The following is a 15,536-nucleotide window of genomic DNA, read 5'->3' as shown; positions in this document are numbered from 1 at the left end:
TCCTTGGAAATCGCAAAAAAAAAAACAATAAATAAAAATGCCAGAAGCACTTTTGACTTTTCACGTGCTAAAGCAGTTGCTGTGACATAACGATGCGCGGAAGAGCGCTCTAACCTTGGAAAGGTCTCGGAAGTTGCCGGGCAACGTGAGATCCAGTTCCTCTGAGTCGTAATTGGTCAGCACCCAGGGGAAGACAGGGTACTGGTTCAGGTCGTTGTACGTCCTCCCTGCGGATGCCGACATCATGGATCGTGGATCATTAGCGTTCGCCTCATTAGCGTGCGCCTCATTAGCGTGCGCCTCATTAGCTAGCTTTCAACAGCATAGTGAATGATGATGTCATATTTCTTGAGAACATCATTTGCTTCATCCAAAAAACAAGTATGGGATGTTTATTCTGGGCCATCTACGCTAGCTGCATTCCACACAGCTAGCTTGTTATGCTAACCTGCTATGGTGTTGAGGAACATGAGGTACTCAAAGTTGGAGATCTCCCTGCGTTGCCAACGCTGCGTCATGTTGGACGACTTGAAGAGCTGACGCGGCGTGGCCAAGGAGATCCGCCTAAACGCCAATGTCATGAAAACGGACGGGTCTTTGGTTGAAGACAACAAGATGGAGTCGCCCCGATAGCAGCCAGCGCCTTACCTGGCTTGAGGGAGACCGTAACTCGTACCCACGCCCACCCGCGGGAGGCTGTAGACCACCCGCTTGACTGTGGCTTGGTCGGGAAAGTTGAACATCACAGATGCTGAGAAGGAAGAGGACAATCATTAATAATAAATAATAATAATAATAATACATTTCATTCATAAGCGCCTTTCAAAACTCTCAAGGTCACTTTACAGTCACAGTATAAGTTTTTTTTCTGTGGGTGAGCAACGGCAGCCACACGTGCAGCGTTCACTCAACTCAAATTGATAGAAAGCTAGCTACATAGCTAATAGATAGCTAGCTAGCCAGCTAGATAACCAATAGATAGCTAGCTAGCCGGCCAGATAACTAACAGATAGCTAGAAAGCCAGATAGCTAACAGATAGCCAGCCAGCCAGATAGCTAATAGATAGCTAGCTAGATAGATAGCTAATAGAGAGCTAGCTAGATAGCTAATAGATAGCTATCTATTATAACTAATAAAAAAAAAACAAAAAAAAAAAAACTAAAAAAACTCAAATAGCTAGTTAGATAGCTATATAGCTAATAGCTAGCTAGCTAGCTAGTAGAGCGGCTGCCTTTCCAGCAGCAGCTCCTGTATTTTGTTTTTCTACTTCTTTCTTTCCTTTCCTCTTCCTTTCATAACTTTGCTGCTGTGCTACTTCGGGGTAGAGTGAACGAACGCTGGCGCGAATGGCTGCCGCTGCTTACCCGCACGATAAAAATCCCGTGACTGTAAAGTGTTCTTGAGAGTTTTGAAAGGCGCTTAGAAATGAAATGTATTATTATTATTATTATTATTATTATTATTATTATTATTAGATAGCTAATAGATACACCACAAAATAATTTAGCGTTGTTACACTCGTGACAAACATCCCTATCAAATTTCATTTCGGACTCCAATCTTACTTCTGTTGGCCATGAAGACCTCCAAACCCGTGTTGTGTAGCAAATAGCGTCTGGAAAACACGGCTCGGATTTCGCTGAACATCCACTTGCCGTGTAGACCCTCAGAGTATGCTAGCACCTGCGCACACAATGAGAACGCGACGATAAAAAAAAAAAAAAAGTGACATGGATGTTTGTGTTTGAGCTTTCCTTACCTTAGCGTCGGCCTTCTTGAAAGTAGGGTCGTCCTCGTCCACCTCGAAATAGATCTCCGTGGTGGTGATGGAAAGCATTCCGCGGGCCACCACCACAGGGGCCACTAGCTGGGCTGGCGTGCTTAGTACCACTGGGCCTGCAACGGGAGGGTAGGGCGTCAAGTTAGCTTGAAGCTAAAGTCAAGTTCAAGTTGAGTTTGGTCGGTGTTGATTAGCATCTGTAATGGTTTTTTTTTGTGTGATATCTGTACATGTCAGAGTTGCAAAACATTATTGTTGATTTGTTTTTCTTTTTAACTCATTCACTGCCATTCCCAAATTGTTATTTAGGAATTGAAAAGCATGACGTGGAGCGCCATTCCCGAATTGTTTTTGTTTTTGTTTTTTGTATGTTTTTATTGCTGATAAAGCGCTGGTCAGACCTCTATCAATGTTTTTTTCATTTCCACCAGGGGGCAGCATTTCCCTTTTGTCCGTGTTAGCGTTTTGTCCCAGCTTCAGATGTTGATAAAGCGCTATATGTGGTCGTAAGTATGAGTGGTCGTAAGTCGAGCTGGTCGTAAGTAGGATGTTACCTGTATTAACTTTTAGGATTACATAAACATTCCATTCAGCCTAAGAAACCTGAAAAGTTCATTGTTCAATTATATGTGTCTGGAGATTATTATTTATTTGCTAGGTTTATTTATTTGATATATATTAGCTATCTAGCTGGCTAGCTATTTTCTATTTAGATATCTAGGTAGCTAGCCAGCTATTCGCTATCTACAGTATTAGCTATCTAGCTATCTACGTATTCGCTAACTATTAGCTATCTAGCTGGCCATCTATTTGATATCTATTAGCTATCTGTTAGCTATCTGGCTGGCTAGCTAGCTATCAGCTATATGGCTGTTTAGCTATCTAGATAGCTATCTATTAGCTACCTAGCTATGTACTATATGTTAGCTAGCTATCTGGCTAGCTAGCTATTAGCTATATGGCAATGTAGCTAGTTACCTATTAGTTATCTATTAGCTAGTGTTAGGTTAAAATATTACAGGCTAATATTAGCATTTTACGGTTCTAGATAGCTATCTTTCTATCTATTTGAGTTACTTTCAATATTCTGTGGGTCCTGCAATTTGAGTGAAAATGACAAAAACCCTGGCACTGGAGTGGACACATTTTTGCACATCTTGTGGCAGTGAATGAGTTAATCGTTTTGGCGAAAACCTTGTCTGATTAATCAATCGAAAAAGGATTGCGTTAAAAATCATCATCTGTTCTGCGGTTAGTCAGGTCACACTCGAAACCAGACCAACTTGCCTCTGGAAATAAAAAGTCGGGGTCGGAAAGGCACTAGAAATAATAAAAAAAAAAACATCCAGTCACCAGGGGGCGCCGAGAGCCAGCGACCGCACACACATACGTACGGGCCATTGCGTGCTAGCGTGTGCTTTTACCTGCCAGGTTGTCGATCTCTTTCTCCTGCAAGAGGCTGACAGCGTCATCGTCGCCCTCCAGCATCAACTCGGCTTCCGGGTTTTGCGCCACCACCGATTGGCTGCGGAAGGTCTTCTTGGACTTGACGCCATCTTCTTCTTCTTCTTCCTCCGTGCCTGTTTTTTTTTAAGAAGATAATAATAATATAATATATATATATATATATATATATAAAAAATAATTGTGGACATTGGTGACATTTTTCAACTAGTTTTTTGTGATGACATCATGACATGAAGAGCTACAGAAAAGCATTATAGATTTGACACGCTCTCTCCAAGACCGAATTTGCTGAATATAGATTTTCTTTTTTTCATCTTTGCGATACATTTTTTGGGGATATTATGTATGTCATCCTATAAGGACATATCGACACAATAATAACAAATCTGGGAAACCCTGATTAAGAACTGGATTGGATTGGATTGGATTGGATTGGATATGCCTTTATTAGTCTCACAGTGGAGAACCTTGAGAGTTTTGAAAGGCACTTATAAAGGAAATGTTGTTATTAGTATTAGTATTAGTAGTAGTAGTAGTAGTAGTAGTAGTAGTAGTAGTAGTAGTAGTATTATAAGTGGAGATATGACTCAATGCAGTTTGTTCATAATTGATTTTTTTGCTCTATTATGAGTCAACTTTCTGAGCTTGGAAGGCTTCATTAAGATGATAATAATAATAATAATAATAATAATAATAATACTTAAACTAATAATACTAATATTACACTACTACTACTACTACTACTACTACTAATAATAATACTAATACTTATACTAATAATACTAATATTACACTACTACAACTACTACTACTACTAACAATAATAATAATAATAATAACAATAATAATAATAATAATCATAATAATAATAATAATAATAATAATAATAATAATAATAATAATATTGATTTCATTATTTAAGGAGAGTTTGAGTTATAATTTGAGGTGATTTGTTCCAAAAGGGTTTTTGGACTGGAATTTTAATGTTTTTTTTAATATAATAATAATAATAATAAAAATACATTTAATTTACAAGCGTCTTTCAAAGCACCCAAGGACACTTTCGAATAAAAATAAATATAAAAATAAACACATGATCAATAAAACCATAAATAAAATAATAAATAATAAAAGAGCTAATTAAACTAAACAGTGAATGCAATTTTAAACAGATGTAGCCCTCAATTTTCACCCCAATCGTCTCCATGTTATTTTTGGGGGTGTTTGCTTGATATTTTCGCACCCTTAAAATTGAATCTGGGGCTTTAATATACCGTCTTTTCCAGTGTATAAAACACACCCAAAAGCCATGATTTTCTTCAAAAGATGACCCTGCGCCTTATATGCGTCTTATGTGAAGTCATATTGAGCCACAACAGATCTCGCAACTACTCTCAGCAGCCATCGACTCCATTTTCTCCCCATAGAAGTAGTGCGTAACCCCAGATTTTACTGTAGCGCCTTATAATGTGGTGTGCCTTATATTCGGAAAACTTTTATATATTTATATATGATATTAAGAAAACTTAATTCATTGAAGGTGCGCCTTATACTCCGGTGCGCCTTATATACAGGAAAATACGTTAAAATTCGCCCCAGTAACAAATCCTCTGAAACTCACCGTAGTCATCGAGACATTTGAGCGCCACGTCGGCATGCGTGGAACCGAAGGCGTTTCTCACAAATCTCCGTCTCCTGCGTAGGTCATCCTCCCAATAGTCCAGACGCCAAAAGTCGTGCAATTGGCTTTACAAAAAAAACAACAAAAAACGGGTCAGGTCAGAAAATATTTTGAGAGCAGGAAAAAAAAAAAGGACTGATAAGTCATTTGGAGATTAAAGGACAACCGACACCTGCGGACAAGTTGTGTCCATAATTTGTAAAATGTCTTCAAATGACTTCTACTGAGCGTATTTTACAAAGATTCCACCTCATATAGCTATAGTTTACGTTTTAAGACTCGCGCTGAATATTCAGAAAGTCTTCTTTTCGAGTTGGTGATGATTCCAGACGTGACGTCACTAAAGGACCGCCCTTGACCGTAAAAAAAGACGCATTGTAGCGGTCCTTCCATCACGTCAATGTATTTTGCTGTACATGTTTAGTCTGGGGACCTCGTGTTGCACCCAAAAGCCGCCAGAAGGCCAGAAGAGGGCGTCCAAGCGCCATATAAGGAATTTAGCAGCCTGTGGAAACGGAGGTATTCACAGGAGGTCGCCATTTTGTGCCAATTTTTTTTTTTTTTTTTGGGTGAGAGATTTCCCCCCAATGTTGCCTCAAAATTGCACAAATAAATTCTTTAATCGATTGCAAACGTATGCTTTCCTCTTCAGAACTATTTGAATCATATTCATAACTGGATGTGTAACAAGAAAGCATATTCCCTGAATCTGAAGCCATTGTTTTGATTCACTAGCAATGCAAGACGTCTTGGCGTGACGTCACAAACTGGGGGCGGGACTTTCTGAAAATGCCCAATTCGCAGCTCAATTTTTTGCAGATTTTGGACACTTTAAGTCATTTTTATTAGTGTTTTGCATTTGAATAAAAATATCATACTGCGTGTTTTGGGTATTTTAGATGCTATGAAACGTTTTTCTGGTGTCAGTTAAAAAACAAAAAAGTGACGTCGGTTGTCCTTTAAGTCGTTTTTATTGGTGTTTTGCATTTGACTAAAAATATCAGCCTGCTTGTTTTGGGTATTTTAGATGCTATAAAACGTTTTTCTGATGTCAGTTAGGAAACAAAAAAATGGTGTCGGTTGTCCTTTAAGGGCGTATTTGTCTACATACATACGAATCATGACCAAAAAAAAAAAAAAAAAAAAAAAAAAAAAAAAAACGCTACGACTGAATCACATGCTGCTTCACCAGTGGCGCAAAATCTGCCTAGCGACTGACTGACCTCTGCGACATGGTACCCCAAGCTCCGTGCTTATTGGTCAGGATGTTGAGGATCTTCTGTTTCAGCTGGTTGGCGGTCACGTGATCTCGGTGTTTGGCGGCGCTGATAAGGTGGTCGCACATCTTCTCCTCCTCGCGACGGTCGGCAGCGTATTGGGCGCAGTTTGACTGCAAGGATATTTTTTAGGGCTTAGTTTAGATTCAAATTCACTTTGTTTTGAGTGAAAAATCATTTGAAAGATGATCATTTTTTGATTGAACAGTCATATTTTATTTTTACAAAAAGATTACATTAAGGAAAGGACATTTTTATCTAGATAGAAATATGGATTTTGTCAGAATATATATATTTTTAACTCATTCACTGCCATTCACGAATTTATTGTCGGCATGGCTGCCGCTGCTCACCCACAGAAAAACTGATCCTGTGACTGTAAAGTGACCTTGAGAGTTTTGAAAGGCGCTTATAAATGAAATGTATTATTATTACTATTATTATTATTATTATTATTTTTGTCCATCCGCCCTCATTTCAAGCTCATATAACTCCACACCCATATCATTTAGGAATTAACTGTTTTTGATGAAAGAAGAAAGTCGAAGATTTCTAACACTATATTGAATATTTATGTACAGTGATACCATGGCTTACGAACTTAATTGGTTCCCAGACAGAGTGTGTAAGGCGAAAAGTGTGTATCTCAAAAATTAATTTCCCATAGGAAACCATTAAAATGACAATAATCCGTTCCCAGGTCCCCATAAAACATAATTTTCTACTTTCTAATTTTCTAAGCCTTAATACTACACAAAATATACCTTATTTCATGTATAATAAATGTGCTATGGTATTATAATTAAAAAAATAAACTGTACAGTATAATAAAGTCATTTCATTTACCTTTGTGATGGTCGTTGATGGCTTAACACATCACTCATTGAGGCAGCTCCGTGTACGAAAAAAGTTCGTATGCCACTGGAGTGGGCGCATATTTGCACATCATCTGGCAGTGAATGAGTTAATTTATAAAAAAAAAATAGTTTCACGCCTCCTCTCCAAATATATTATATATATAAATGTGTATCATAAACATCTACACTAAATATGAACAAACGTACCTCAAACTCAGCGTGCTTGTGAACGTCTTCTGCTCGCTGGCGGTTCAAGATGAACTCGGCTTCGTTAGCCACGCGCACGATGTGATCCTTCATGGCGTGACAAAGAAGTCTGACAACACACAGGCACACTTTTAATGCTACAACGACCAAAATAAAAAATTAAAAATAAAAGTGACATTTACAAAATTGGCTGTATTTACCTTCCTTCATTAATAAGCTCAATGAAAGCTAGTCCTGCGTTCTTCTGGATGGAATTTTGCCATTCCTAAAACGTAATAAACATACATTTGCATCTTTTATTGTATTTATTTTTTGATGAGGAAGACAGTGAACGAGCAAATGGTGTATTTTGGGTGTCGCCGTGGAGGGCAGGAAGTTGCTAAAAGCTATGAGTGCTTCACATTAGCTCGATGCTAATGGAGCTTTTTAGGGTCTCCAAGGACACGCCAGGGAGAGCATCTCGCGTTACGTGATCGATATCTGGGCTCGGGTTTCCTCTCCTGGGCCTCTAATGGCGGGCAGGATGGAGCCCGACCGGGTAACACTACACGAGTTGGGATGACGAGGAAGAGGAGGAGATAAGATAAGATGAGGAGGAGCAAGGGGAAAAGGCAGAAAGCGATGGTCCCTAGTAGATCACATCGGGATGGAGGTCCAGAGGAGAACATGGAAGAAGTCAGTAGGTGGAAAGCTTAAGTTAGTTTTTTTAGAAGAAAAAGAGCAAAACCAGCCTGAAGGGGTAAGTTCCTTTTCATATTAATAAATTACTGATATGAGCACCATGGTAAATTGCTATTTAGCTGCCTGGCTGGATAGATAGCTGGCTATCTATTCCCTATCTGTTAGCTAGCTTGCTAGCTTTCCATCTATTTGAGTTACTTCTGGGTTGAGTGAACGCTGGCGGGTGTGGCTGCCGCTGCTCACCCACAGAAAAACTCATCCTGTGACTGTAAAGTGACCTTGAGAGTTTTGAAAGGCGTTTATAAATGAAGTGGATTATTATTATTATTATTATTATTATTATTATTATTATTATTATTATTATTATTACATCCATAATGTGTCATTCTCCGTATTGTTTCGTCATATTGGATTTTTTTTTGAATTATTAATTTTTTAGATCGTATTTTGTCATCAAGGATTTGGTGATTTCAAATGATTGCAAATGAATTTAACGGCGAAATAAAGATGACGTCAGTCATATGGATATTCTTTTTGCTGATTGGCTGAAAGAAGTCACATGGTTCAGGGACGTTTACAATACAATACAATACAATACAATACAATACAATACAATACGTATCAATTTATATAGCGATTTAAGTTTTATAATAATAATAATAATAATACATTTCATTTGTAAGCGCCTTTCAAAAATCTCAAGGTCACTTTACAGTCACAGGATCAGTTTTTCTGTGGGTGAGCAGCGGCAGCCATATGCCCCACCGTTCACTCAACCCAGAAGTAACTCAAATAGATAGAAAACTAGCTAGCTAGCTACCAGATAGCCATCTGATAGCCAGCCAGCTCGCTAAAACTATTTCAGTTATAAAAGAAAAGGAAAATGTCATTTTGATGAAAAATGGCATTTATTCACAACAAATTCACATTTTGATTGTATATAATAGTTGAAAAAGCAATTTTGCATCCACAGCAACAAAAAGACTATCTTGAGAGGACCTTCATATTAAATTACACCCGCAATGCGCCGCCTAGACACATGCTTTAAGGCTAATCAATGAAGACCTCTCACACTGATTTGAAAGCAGCACTCATCTTCATATCCGAACCACCTAAAAACTGACCTGCGAGCAAAGCAGCATGACGAGCTCCACCACCGACGTGCTGGACTTCATACACACCAAACCTGCATCGCATAGAGGAGACACTTGGTCAAAAGACTTCCAAGAATATCATCTGCAGTCATCCAAATTTAAGAGCTTATATAAAAAAAAAAGCATGCAACAGAAAAGACAAAACAAAGAAGCTCAGAAGAGAAGAGGAAGAAGGAGGAAAAGGAAGCCAGGAAGAAAAGACGTGAGGAGAAAGAAAACATGAACAGTGGAGGACAAGAACAGACGCCAAGAAGCAGGTGATCAGCAGGAAGGGTGAACGATGTCTTTTAAGAACACGCAAATAATAATAATAATAATAAATAAATAATAAGAAACAATAATAATAGCAATACTAAAACAATAATAACAATAAGAAATAATAAAATACAATAATAATAATAATAATAATAATAATAATAATAATAAAAAATAATAATAAAAAACAATAATATAATAGCAATACAAATACAATAATAGCAATAATAATAATAATACATAATAATAGCAATATAATAAAAATAACAATTAAAAAAAATAAAAATAATGAAAAAAATAATAACAATAATAATAGCAATAATAATATTAACAAAATAATAAAAACAACAATAATAATAGCAATACTAATAAAATAATAGCAATAATAATAGCAATAATAATAATAAAAATAACCAGAATAATAGCAATACTAATAAAATAATAACAATAAAAAAAAAATAATAATGACAAAATAATAACAATAATAATAGCAATAATAATATTAACAAAATAATAAAAACAACAATAATAATAGCAATACTAATAAAATAATAGCAATAATAATAATAATAAAAATAACCAGAATAATAGCAATACTAATAAAATAATAACAATAATAATAGAAATAATAATAAAATCATAAAAATAACAATAATAATTGCAATACTAATAAAATAATAATTAAATAATAATAGCAAAAATAATAAAAATAGCAATAATAGCAATACTAATAAAATAATAGCAATAATAATAATACCAACAACAACAACAACAACAATAATAATAGCAGCACTAATAAAATAATAGCAAAAATAATAAAAATAATAAAAAATAAACAATAATAGCAATAATAGCAATAATAAAAAATAATAATAATAATAATAATAATAATAATAATAATAATAATAATAATAATAATAATAACCTTAGAAGAAATGACGTTATGCCTGCTTGGTGAATGAATGAAGCAGCCAGTGACATACTCACTTGACACACACACCCTCACACACACCGACCGTGAGTGGAAACGGTGAGTGTGCGGGAGCAGACGCGTAGAGTAGGAAAGGTTTGTTGTACAGCACCTGTACCTTCAATGAGCAACTCCTGCCCATGACTCCCCAGCAGCGTGCGCGACAGGAAGGGCGCAAAGTCCACAAAAATTTCCCTCAAAAGCGGCGCCACCTTCTCCAGGGCTCGTTCCAGCTTGGTGGTGATGCTGCATGAGGGGGGGGGAGGAAATAATCGTTAGCATGCTGGGGATGTCATAGTTGGGTGAAGGGGTGGGAGTGAGGGTGTCTTGGGGTCATGCAGGGGAAGGGTGAGCATGCGGCAAAACAAAAGGCAGGAAGGACGCACAAGCACTGGGTGATGCAATCTTCAAAAAAATTAATCAATTTTACAGATCAATTGTTGTTCAATTGGCTGATTGGGATTAAAATACCACAAATAAAATTATTTGTCCTTTGACAAATTAGGTAGTGCAATTAAATCATAAAAATACAACACATGTGCGATGAAAAAGTGTCCAGAGTGCATCCGGGGTGACAAGGAATGGTAACGGAGCCACTTCGTTCGTGATTAAACTTTCATTTGAAAACAATTCATGTTTAGGGTTCCTATTACATCATGAATGATGACAGTCGAGCTAGCTATCAAGCTAACTACACAGTTATCTATTTTTGATCTGTTAGTTATCTATTAGTGATCCAATAACTATCTATTAGCGGTCTAGCTGGCTGGCTAGCTATGTATTATCGATCTAGTTGGCTGGCTAGCTATCCAGTTAACTATCTATTAGCAAGCTAGCTTTCTATCTATTTGAGTTACTTCCGGGTTGTGTGAACGCTGGCGCGTGTGGCTGCCGCCGCTCACCCGCAGAAAAATTCATCCTGTGACTGTAAAGTGACCTACAGTTTTGAAAGGCGCTTATAAATGAAATGTATTATTATTATTTGCGCAACCATTTATTTCCTTTCATAACACTATTCTACTCATATGATTAGTTATTATTATTATTATAATATATTAAAAATTCAACCTGGGGCCATCTGTCCATTTTAAATTCATCAAATGTAGGCCTGAATCAGCATAACAGCTGGAGTACCTCTGTTTGGTAATATGAACTACTGCCACCCGCTGGACAGGGGTGGAACTGCAACGATGCTTACTCTAGATTCAAACAAATATTATTAATAATAATAATAATAATAATAATAATAATACATTATTAGATTTCTAAGCGCCTTTCAAAACTCTCAAGGTCACTTTACCGTCACAGGATACGTTTTTCTGTGGGTGAGCAGCGGCAGCCACACGCGCCAGCGTTCACTCAACCCGCAAGTAACTCAAATAGATAGAAAGCTAGCCAGCTAGCTAGCTAATAGATGCAGTAATAATAATAATAATACATTTCATTTATAAGCACCTTTCAAAACTCTCAAGGTCACTTTACAGTCACAGGATACAGTCGCTAATAGATAGCTACCTAGCCAGCTAGATAGCTAAACGATAGCTAGCCAGATAGTGGCAATACCATGGATTGAATGGATTATTATTTAACTTTTTAAACACTTTTCTTGCGTGAATAAGATGTGGTGAAGAATGGGGCATGGTAGAAGGACGGGAGTGGACACGGCGGAGCGTATTTCCTTGCCTAAAACACTGTCCTGCGTCTCGAGGGGCTGCCTGGAAGCCTGCCAGAGAGCTAAAAGACTTGAGCTCAGGGGGCGTCTGACCGCTGCGTAACGCACACTGCGCCACCTCACAATAGGCACTGCAACACAAACGCACACACATGCACGCAGGCGTATGATTAAAGCACGAGCGCAACAGGTAAACGACACAAAATGGTAACTCATTACGTGACATCACAAAAAATGCGAACCAATGAGAAAACAGGACACAAGGTTGTTGTTGTTTTTATACGTTTTCAGGAGTTTGTTGGCCTAAAACTTAGAAAGGTCCTTTTTCTTGAGTAGAATGACGAACCAATGAGAGAAGCGAAAGCAGGTGAAGCAGGAAGTAAACAAAAACAAACAGAAGCCATATGAGGAAAAGGGTTGAAGGCGCTTTCTGACCTCATGTTCTCCGTGGTGTCTTCAGGCATGGGCGCCACCGTCTGGACGGCGGGTAGATTTTTGCTGGTGGCGCCGTTCACAAACGATGACGACGAAGATGATGAGGACGACGCGGAGTCTGCGGCGCCTGGATAAGATGGACAGACGGATGGACAAAAAGGAAGGAGAAGACCGTGTAAGTAGCAATATGTGAATGTGAGTTGCAGACACAGTCATTCATTCTTTAGCACTTTCTGCACCCTCTTGGTTTTATGAAGCAGTTCTAGATGAAAGAGGAGAGGATCAAAGCGTCCTTTTCACCAGTGGATCAGTTACGTCATGGTAGAAAATGTGCACGTCTTCTACAAATTAAATGTTGAAGCTCTAGCATCCAGTGAGGAAAACAGATTGTCTCACATCTCCTGTCCCCACGTAAATCCGCTTCAATTCCAAGCTGCAACCGGTCCACATAAAAGAGACCGTCTCACATCTCCTGTCCCACGTAAATCCGCTTCAATTCCAAGCCCTGACATGTCCACATAAAAGAGACTGTCTCACACACATCTCATGTCCCACGTAAATCCGCTAAAATTCCAAGCTGCAACCGGTCCACATAAAAGAGACCGTCTCACATCTCCTGTCCCACGTAAATCCGCTTCAATTCCAAGCCCTGACATGTCCACATAAAAGAGACTGTCTCACAGACATCTCATGTCCCACGTAAATCCGCTTCAATTCCAAGCTGCAACCGGTCCACATAAAAGAGACCGTCTCACATCTCCTGTCCCACGTAAATCCGCTTCAATTCCAAGCCCTGACATGTCCACATAAAAGAGACTGTCTCACAGACATCTCATGTCCCACGTAAATCCGCTTCAATTCCAAGCTGCGACCGGTCCACATAAAAGAGACCGTCTCACATCTCCTGTCCCACGTAAATCCGCTTCAATTCCAAGCTCTGACATGTCCACATAAAAGAGACTGTCTCACACACATCTCATGTCCCACGTAAATCCGCTAAAATTCCAAGCTGCGACCGATCCACATCAAAGAGACCGTCTCACATCTCCTGTCCCCACGTAAATCCGCTTCAATTCCAAGCCCTGACATGTCCACATAAAAGAGACTGTCTCACACACATCTCATGTCCCACGTAAATCCGCTTCAATTCAAGCTGCGACCGGCACCGGCGCTCTGCGTAATATGGGTCAATTAATTTTCTTAAATAGCAATTTAAAAAAAATAGAAGAATAATTGCAGCTGATCAAAAACTAAACAACCAAGTGATATGACATCACTACAAATATTGAATCAATCAATAATGAAAAGAGAAACAAAAAAATCATATAAGCGAGTACAGAAAGTCATTAAATTAAAAGACGCAAAAAAGTCAAATAACCTACAAAAGAAACTCATTAAAAAAATACAAATAAATGCTGATAGAATACCAATTTGTTGACCCCCGACCCCCATGAACTGCATCTTAATGTGGCTGCTTCCTTTCATTGCGATTAGTGCAGACAGCCCAGTGATCAATAGTAACTAATCCATGCAAGAGAGCTCCATTACGCACCTTCGATGCACACCACCGCATGTCTGACTAACAACAGGTCCAATGGATCCGCTCATTAGCATTATGCTAGCCGTCGCGCCAACTTGCTATCCACCCATTTTTTTAAAAAGGGTCTTATTTTCTATATTATATATTCTTATTTTCTATATTCGGATATGAGCGGGTCACCTGTAGTGTTGATCATACTCTTGGGCGTTGCCGTGGCAGCGGCGAATATATTCGGCGTGCTACCAGCACCGGCACCGCCCCCTGTAGCGGGCGTTCCCACTGTATTGACAGTGAGGCTTCCCGGTGGAGGCTTCTTCACCGGAACCACGACGCTCCTGTGAGACGGGTAGTGGTTACTATTGACGATGAGATGATTGATTAGCTGTCGGGTGGGAGTTGAACTAACCGATCAAAGGAGTGGAACTGCATGGGCAGCATGGGGTGGGTCTTTAGGGCGGGGTCAGGGTGGTACGGCGTGGGGCCAGATTCTTGACCTGAATCGCCGCCGTCCAACGGAGCGGCCACTAGGCTCTTCAGGATTTCCTGCAATTGGGGCAAAAATGTGTCCACAAATGTGATATATGATATGTCATATATGATATATGTGATATGATATGTGATATGATATATGATATCAAATATGATATGATATATGATATGATATACGATTTATGATATGATATATTTGATATATAATACGATATATGATATGCTATATGATATGATATATGACATGATATATGATATATATTATATATGATATGATATATGACATGGTATATAATATGATATTATATTTGATATGATATTTGATATGATATATGATATATATGATATGATATATAGTATATATGATATGATATATGACATGATATATAATATGATATTATATATATGATATGATATTTCATATGATATATGATATGATATATGATATTTCTCCACTGTGAGACTAATAAAGGCAAATCCAATCCAATATGATATGATATATTATATCTTATATGATATGATATATGATATATATGATATGATATATGATATTATATATGATATGATATACAATAGGATATACGACATGATATATGATATGATATATGATATGATATATGATATGATATCTGATATGATATATGACATGATATATGATATGATATATATGATATCCGATATGATATATGACATGATATACGACATGATATATGACATGATATATATGATATGATACGTATGATATAGTATATGATATATGATATATTTGATATGACATATGATATATATATATATGATATATAATATGATATGATACCAAACCAAAATAACAAATAATGTGACAACACAATATTACACAGAGAGTCGATCAATGTTAAGCACTTTCTGCACCCTCTTTGTTGTATGAAGCAGTTCTAGATGAAAGAGGAGAGGATAAAAGCATCATTTTCACCAGTGGATCACGGACGTCATGGTGGAATGTGCACATCTGCTACAAGCTAAGTATTAGCAAGCTAAGGTATCGTAACGGTTAATACCTAACATGTAAATAGGTTCTGTTAGCCCTTTCC

At 37.8% G+C, this 15,536-nt stretch overlaps 1 protein-coding gene and 1 long non-coding RNA gene across 15 annotated transcripts in view; one reads left to right on the top strand and one right to left on the bottom strand.

Annotated features, from left to right (window-relative positions):
* Positions 1-15,536, bottom strand: part of nbeaa (neurobeachin a) — an 80,708-nt gene that overhangs the window by 14,118 nt on the left and 51,054 nt on the right. For 5 of the 13 annotated variants that reach the window (XM_089017631.1, XM_089017632.1, XM_089017637.1 and 2 more), the window contains 17 exons: positions 14,384-14,520; positions 14,158-14,312; positions 12,438-12,564; positions 12,014-12,133; positions 10,443-10,576; positions 9,076-9,137; positions 7,471-7,535; positions 7,271-7,379; positions 6,153-6,319; positions 4,870-4,994; positions 3,206-3,361; positions 3,069-3,101; positions 1,761-1,897; positions 1,567-1,684; positions 649-751; positions 449-564; positions 115-227 (listed from right to left, as the gene is read on the bottom strand). In XM_089017631.1, the coding sequence (XP_088873757.1) occupies positions 115-227; positions 449-564; positions 649-751; positions 1,567-1,684; positions 1,761-1,897; positions 3,069-3,101; positions 3,206-3,361; positions 4,870-4,994; positions 6,153-6,319; positions 7,271-7,379; positions 7,471-7,535; positions 9,076-9,137; positions 10,443-10,576; positions 12,014-12,133; positions 12,438-12,564; positions 14,158-14,312; positions 14,384-14,520 (1,977 nt within the window). The remainder of the gene's footprint in view (positions 1-114; positions 228-448; positions 565-648; positions 752-1,566; positions 1,685-1,760; positions 1,898-3,068; positions 3,102-3,205; positions 3,362-4,869; positions 4,995-6,152; positions 6,320-7,270; positions 7,380-7,470; positions 7,536-9,075; positions 9,138-10,442; positions 10,577-12,013; positions 12,134-12,437; positions 12,565-14,157; positions 14,313-14,383; positions 14,521-15,536) is intronic. The other 8 variants (XM_089017633.1, XM_089017635.1, XM_089017640.1 and 5 more) reach the window with 2 other exon arrangements.
* LOC148886704 (uncharacterized) lies at positions 7,889-15,529 on the top strand. Of its 2 annotated transcripts, none has more exons than XR_016117932.1 (3): positions 7,889-8,009; positions 12,463-12,612; positions 15,379-15,529. It is a non-coding gene; the product is annotated as an uncharacterized LOC148886704 (long non-coding RNA). The 2 variants fall into 2 exon arrangements; XR_016117931.1 differs by having other exon boundaries at positions 15,376-15,529.

Source organism: Hippocampus bargibanti, linkage group LG16 (assembly GCF_051943395.1).
Source record: "Hippocampus bargibanti isolate YZ-2025 linkage group LG16, ASM5194339v1, whole genome shotgun sequence".
NCBI lineage: Eukaryota > Metazoa > Chordata > Actinopteri > Syngnathiformes > Syngnathidae > Hippocampus > Hippocampus bargibanti.
This window is presented reverse-complemented; position numbering and strand designations above follow the sequence as displayed.